Below are 7,283 nucleotides of genomic sequence, written 5' to 3' on the forward strand. Positions count from 1 at the left end.
ACATGTCATATGTTAAAAAGTTTAGTTGTTTTATGGTACATAATGTTTATAATTTTTAATAATTTAAAGTACTACCTACTATAGTCACTAATACTTTGGAAATAAATTAAAACTAAAACCAGTTTAAATATACTTCAAAATCTTTTTAAACTATTTTTTTTAAGACGAATGTGCAATTTTAGTATGAAATATAAGTTTTATAATCAAAAAAAAAATTAATTCTATTTTGCTTAATTAAAGTATTAAAATTATTAAACTTAGACAAAATTTAGTTTACCAAAGCTACTAAAAAATTTAGTTCTTTATATTTCTTTAAAACAAAAACTTTTTTGTAGCTTTTTTTCGAAGTTCTTAAAAGTTTAAGCATTAAAACGTTAAAATATTTTTTAACATTACCAATTTTTTAACTTGTTATATGTTTTCAATTAAAAAAAGGCTATTTTTATGCTAGAATATTTTTCTTATATTATGAATAACATAATTCTTAGGTAAATAGATAATTTATACCAATCGGTAAAATTCCGGATAGAAAAATCTAAAACTGAAAAAATATCAAACTCTTCCAGCAGAAAAAATTATTAGATAAGCAATATGAAAAACTGTCATCAAAGTGAATTTTTTTTCTGTTTTTTTGCATGATAAGTAAGAAAATTGTTTATTATATAAATTTCTTAAGTTTTAAAGCTTTATAAAAAATAAAAATAAATAAATAAACAAAAAGTATAAAAGTCAAGTTTCTAATATTGCTTATATTAACTTATAGTAAAAGTTAATATACATTAAGTTTTAAAACAAAATAAAATGTTTGACTATTTTATAAACCTTTTATTTAAACATTTTTTTTCTAAGCTTAAATTATTACCTTCATGTTTCCGTATGAAAAACTTGCTAAAGTATATATAAAACTATTCTTTTAAACCTTGAAAAATACATTTTTTCATGTACATAATTTTATTTATACATTTTAAATAAAACGAACAAAGCAAAAATTTTGAAAGGCAACATAGCAGTTGTGTATAGAAATAGTCATGGAAAAAAATGTAAGGAAGAAATTAGCAGGTTGAGAGTGCGACACCGGTGGTTGCTTCGATCCAGCCCTTGTAGTTGTCGATGCTGGCGAACACTCCCGGTCTGGCTGTCCATCCGCATCTCAAGTCTCCATAAGAAGTTATTCCGTGTAACGCCCAACTTCCGGAGCTACCCTGGCACATAAGTCCGGACCCACTCGTGCCCTGGATTGTTTTAAATCATGTTAAATTAAGTTGTGAAAACGGTTATTCGTAAAAACGTTTTAGCTAAAATATAGTCGGCTTAAATATTTGTACGCATGTTAAAAAAGTCAAAAAAGAATTAAAAATAGATTCTTGAATATAGTTTTAATGGGAAAAATTTAGAGTTGATTGGTACATTATAGCTAAATATACCAGTGTTGAAAAGTAACTAACCTGACAGTTAACTGCGGTTCTACTCGACTTAGACGCGCAAACAGTCGTATCCTGGTCTATTTGGTCTATCACACGCTTGTAACCGACCTTCCAAAACCCATACTGCTGCTGACATTTGCCGAGCGAAATTGTTTTCATTCCAGTCACTGACAGTGTGTTTGATGCTGAAGAAAAAGTTTAGACTTAATCATTGTGAGGAGTTAGTAAAAAAAAGTTAATTACCTGTTTCAAGATCAATAGTAACGCAATTGCTAGACAAAACAGATCCGCCTACACATATGGGGCGTACATAGCTTGAACTGAATGTCAGTGGTGTTTTTAGCTGTTAAAAGTATTCAACTGAAGTACTGTAAAAACTTCATATATAAGTTAAGATAAAATCGCACCTCTATAATTGCAATGTTATTTTTTACATATTTTTTACTGTTGAATTCCGGATGTATCGTCGTTTTAGTCGCTGATTTAACTTGTATGCTTTCGCCCATTACTCTTTCTGAGTCATAATAAAGCGCATTTGGAATTCCAGCAATCACTCTTAATTGACAAACTTGGTACGCAAAGCTTGTTGCACTATATAAAAACATTTTTTTATGTTTAAACATACTTTCTTTTAGAAACAAACAGAACAAACAAAAGTATTGAAGGAAATAAAAACTCACACAACACATTTGGCTGACGTTATAACGTGTTTGTTGCTGATTATTGCTCCTAAGCACGAGGTTAAACCACATTTTACACGAACCTAAGTAATATGTTAAATATGAACTAATTTGTTTGTTGGTTTAGAAATAAAATAGATGAACTGTTAAAACTTTGTGTTAATTTTTCAAATAGCAGAACGTGCAGTTATTTTTTAATTAAGTTAAACTTACAGTAGATGGATATATTTTCTGAATGGACTTTTCATCTAAACTATCAAAAGCTGTTTCTGGTGCTTGCGATTGAGATTTTCTTAAAACTATTGAAGTATAATTTATTAGTTTGTTTATTACAATTAGTATCGTTTTATCAAAAGTGTAATATTTATTCTATGAGTTAGTATTTTAATTTTTATTTGAAAAACCTTTTTTTTAGGTTCTCACTTATGCTTAATTGTATTAATATCCTAAACTAACTTTAGCTTCAAAAAGTCAAATTTAAATACAACCTTTTATATTAACATAGTATTGAAAGGTGTAAAAACTAAGTAAATCTGTGAAAGTTTTATGATACTTTATAAACTTACAAAGCAAAACTACTACATCATTATACTATACTTTTTCGCAAGTAGAAATATAAGTGGTTAATGATACAAAACAAACCATTAAGAGGCAGCTGTTAAACATGTGCTTTTACATGGTTTCGTTTTATCTTAATTATGTTTAGATTACAAATATCATAACTTTCGCGACATAAACTATATCCTAACATGATTTTTTATTTATGTAAAACCGGTTTTAACTTGAATTTTAAAAGGCAAGTACACCTGTTGTCTGAAGGTAAATTTTTTTATACTCTTTAGGTTTCTATAATAGCTAAATTTAAATATACAACACTTTTAAAAACTTGTTTATTTTTAAGTTATAAAAAAACATGTATCAGATAATTTTTCGATACTAACCAATAATGGCCAGTTAGAATATTTAACAACAAACGACATTTTTATTTTAAAACGACAAAACCAGCAGTTAGTTTTCAAACCTCCACAAGGCTGCTGAACGCAAGACTTCGTTTCGACTGTTTTACTTCCTGAGCATGCAAATGGAAAGTTGCACAACTTAATCCTGTAACTTATTCCTTTTCCACATGTCTTCGAGCACCCAGACCACGAAGTGTATCTTCCATACGTGAACACTTAAATGTTTTGTTGTTTTTACATTAAAATGTTTACTACAAGTTAACTAGCTATTATGCTTATAATTTTTTTAAGGATCTCGTGTTTAAAAAATCTATCCATTAAAATGTGCAAAACTTACGTGCATTGCACTGCGACACGAGAAATATCATTGAAACAATGATCAGAGAACCTTTTGTCATCATTTTGCAATTGATTTTGTATTAAAAGCTTGTTATATTTTATAAAATATCTCTAATTATTTATGATTTTTTTAAATTTTTTAAAAGGGTATCAACTTGCTTGATAAACTATTTTGATATGATTTTTTTTAATATAATTTTTTATAATTAAGTAGAATATTTTTAAGACAAACTCCAATTCCCTGTAATGTTTTATATTAACTCGCTTACTGGTCCATTATCTTATTTCAAACTAATAAAACTTAAAATCTTTTGCTATTTATACGTAGTTGCCTTTTTTCTTTGCACAACTTTTGTTTTTTCCAACAATTTATCGTGGGTACCATCGCTCTTCGATGCTTAAGCAATTGACCTGAATTTCATAAATCAAATGAAATATTGAAAATAAACACAGGTCAGCTGTACCTGTCACAACACCGCTTTATGATGTCATGATTTTACATGATTAACATTCGCATGATTGAATCAAATGCTTTCCAATTGTAACCTATAAACTAATAATTTGCTTATACTCAACTTCCGTGTTTACTAAAAACTAAGTCTTTGATTTGTGACGACTGACTGAACTCAACAAAAATTTTAGTCATTTTATCTATTTACTACATAGGCAGAATTTCTTAGCACCTAAATTAAAGTAGTTTAACATTTTCATCATTAGTATTCCGAACATAAAACTAAACAATTTAAATACTTTAAAGCTGTATTTTTATGTTTTTAATTTAAAACATATTACAAGAACACTTTGAAATTATGTAACAGTTTTCAAATGTTTATATATACTTTTAATGGTAAATTTAGTTCTTAAAAATTTTAGTGTTGTTTATATAAATTTGATGTTTGAAATGTTAATATGTATATGACTAACATAAAATAATATGATTAAGTTTTGTTTAACTAGAGTTATAAACTAAAAAACACAAGTAATTACTACTGTTGAATTTTTATTACTTTATAAATAATATATCACCTTTCTTAAGCTGTAATAACAAAAAATTTACTGAGTTTTGAATGAAATTTATAAAATTTATATCGTAAATGACTCCAAGAGCTAGTACATATTTAGTAAGTATGAATTTGATACATAGTTGTTGATGTTAAGGCTATATTTACTTACGCTAAGTTACGCGATTAGTATAAGACTGAATAAAAAATAGGTTCTTAAAAAAATTCTTATTGTAATATGTTTTTTACTTTAAAACTATTATCTATTACGTTTTAAAGGAAAAAAACTATTTTATATAACAATTAAAGTAACACACTGATACATGACAATTGTTTTACTTTGTATCATTAGTAATCCTAAAATTTTTGTTTTATTTCTTTTTGATAACTTAACATTCTAGTTTTTTACTTATAGATAGAAAGTATTTATAAAACCACATTTTGTCAATTATTTTAATTTATCTAAAAACTTAATTAAATAAAAATTAAAAACACTGCTAATTCTATTTATTGTTGTTTTTATAACACTAGACATTTGTCAACAAAAAAAAATAGTAATTTATTTTTTTGCTATTTTTTTAACTAATTATTCGGTTTTTAAAATATTTCAAAAATACAAAAATGCGTCTGTATACTTGAATAGCTTTCTATCGGCTGTATGTCAAGTCTTTAAAACTCTTGATTATTTAGTTTTTGTCAATATTTTTCTGGAAATAGGTACAACAAATTCAATACTTACATTGTGTTTTTTATTTTGAATTTAACATATAATATAATTGTAAGTTTTATATTTCATGCTTTAAACTACTAATAAAGATTAACTTTAAAAATAAAGTTAATTTTTCTTTTTATAAAATTTTAAGGGCAACAGATAACTAAAGCTTTGTAATTTTCAGTTGTGTCTTAATTTTTATAGATATCCAAAGCTTTCAGAAGTTCATATTTGATTGCAAAAGTAAACTTTTGTTGTTTCTTTTTCAAACGTGTATGTTGTTTAACCAAAAGGTGGGTTAGAAAATTAATTTATATCTGGCTACACTAGTACCTGTGGTTACTTGTAATAGTTTAATAACCAGTAGGTTAAAAAAAACCGAAAAGTATACTCAGTGAACAACAATTTTTAAAAACGTTATTGTTGTATTTGTTATGAATTTAGTTAAATTTAAGCAAAAGAGCTATCATGTTTACAAAATAACTAATTTCATTTTCCGTGTTAACTTTACTAATTTGAGGTAACATATAAAATATCAGATCAAAATTTAAGACTTTTAGTTTACGCAAAAATAAGTACTACATAAAACACGAAAAATTAAAGTTAGTTTTTTTTTTTAACATGATGGCTCTTTTGCTTTAAAAAGAATAATATATTCCCTAAAATAAACTTGCATAAAATAATTATAAAAATCAATAAGCGACTGAAGCTTGTAATAAAACTAATGGCCAAGTTGAAAATTAACAGCTTAGTATCAATATTATGAATTAATATATTTCTTTGTAAACCTAACTGAAGTTTGATTTATGTAAAAAAAACAAAAGTACGTGAGAACTTTTGAAAAAAATTCTGAGTAGATATAAAAAAACAAAACTAAACTAAAAAGTAGAAAATCTTGGTCACTATTAGTTTAGAACTATATGCTAATAAGCGTTTGAATTTATATATAACCTGTTTCATTAGAACCTCATGTGAATTTGAAAACACTAAATCTACGTGACTTAAAGCTTTTATACGAGCTATGTTGTTAAACAATAGTTCACGACAAAAAATATGAAATAGGCTTAGTAAAACTAAATAAAATCTACACTAAAACTAGTAAAGTTATAAGTTAAACAAAAAGAAATTAATATGTAAATAAACTTAGCTTAAATAAAACATTTTTACTAAAACCAAATAATTTTATTAAAGTATGTATTTTTCTATTACTCATCAAAAATTACAAAAACTCTTTTTTTATTCAAATTCATTAAGTTACAAGATATTTTGGTCATATTACGGTTTATAAAAAAAAAAAAAAAAAAAACACAATTTAATTTCGTTTTTTTCTAATTCTAGTTGTTTTGATACTATATGTATATTATAACAATTTTTTTTTATCTGAATTGATTATTCAGTCTAGTAATATTTAAGTATTTTTTTACTTTGTATTAAAACACACAAAATTATACAGTTTTCCATAATACTGTAATTATTATAACAGTTTACTTTTAATTATTGAGAATATGAAAATTAGTATTAAAAAGTATTTAAATTAGTTTAGAAATAAATATGTAGTTGTAACGTACACAAACAGTATTTACAATTTTTTTTATATGTTTAGCTAATTAGAAAAACTAAACGTGATTTCCTAACTGTATTTATCTAACATTGCTTTTATTTTTACATGACTTTGTTTACAAGAATATAGTTAATGTCTTTTTAATGTTTCTCTAAAAATATTTATACATACCTGCTTAAAACTGTTTTTCACGGCTTGATTAATCGAAAGCTGTATTATTAGATTAATTTCTTTTTGTGCATTCGTTTGAACTTTAAAAAAAAATTATAAAATTTTGTTTTAAGATATTAAAACCACTCTTAATCCTTATCTAAACTGTTTTAAAGATAAAACATGATAAACTACTTTTTTTAGTGTCTATATATGTACAATATATGTACTATATTACCAAAACTCTCAAATGAACTTAAGCTCTGATGTTATTTTAATTTTCCAATATTAAATCTAATTTTAATTGATGTACTTCTTTTAATCTTTTTGTTTAAGCTGATCAACAATCTAAAAATATTTTAATGATATTTATAAGAAAAACTATTTCTTATTTGAATACAGCTTGTTTAACGACAAAAAGAAACTTGTCGTTTTAAAAAATACACTTATAATTATT

The 7,283-nt window shown here is 24.9% G+C and overlaps 1 protein-coding gene across 1 annotated transcript; it reads right to left on the reverse strand.

Moving 5' to 3' along the window:
- Window positions 1–988: 988 nt before the first annotated feature.
- LOC145829898 (chymotrypsin-like elastase family member 2A) lies at window positions 989–3,514 on the reverse strand. Its single transcript, XM_082937772.1, has 8 exons — window positions 3,401–3,514; window positions 3,126–3,278; window positions 2,318–2,403; window positions 2,105–2,187; window positions 1,832–2,015; window positions 1,668–1,767; window positions 1,446–1,609; window positions 989–1,232 (listed from the first exon to the last, which is right to left on the reverse strand). Exons 1-8 carry the CDS (start codon window positions 3,462–3,464, stop codon window positions 1,053–1,055), a joined length of 1,014 nt encoding a protein of 337 aa, XP_082793898.1. The 5' UTR covers window positions 3,465–3,514; the 3' UTR covers window positions 989–1,052.
- Between the last annotated feature and the right edge of the window lie 3,769 nt (window positions 3,515–7,283).

The sequence above is a fragment of the Thalia democratica genome, chromosome 2, assembly GCF_965202585.1.
Source record: "Thalia democratica chromosome 2, ktThaDemo2.hap1.1, whole genome shotgun sequence".
Taxonomy (NCBI): Eukaryota; Metazoa; Chordata; class Thaliacea; order Salpida; family Salpidae; genus Thalia; species Thalia democratica.

Excerpts from the sequence above, each read along its gene's own strand:
- LOC145829898 (XM_082937772.1), bottom strand. The coding sequence starts at position 3,464 with ATGATGACAAAAGGTTCTCTGATCATTGTTTCAATGATATTTCTCGTG. Across the intron at positions 2,404-3,125 it reads CGTTCAGCAGCCTTGTGGAG|TTTTAAGAAAATCTCAATCG; the intron begins GTTTGAAAACTA and ends ATACTTCAATAG. Across the intron at positions 1,768-1,831 it reads ATAACATTGCAATTATAGAG|CTAAAAACACCACTGACATT; the intron begins GTGCGATTTTAT and ends TACTTTTAACAG.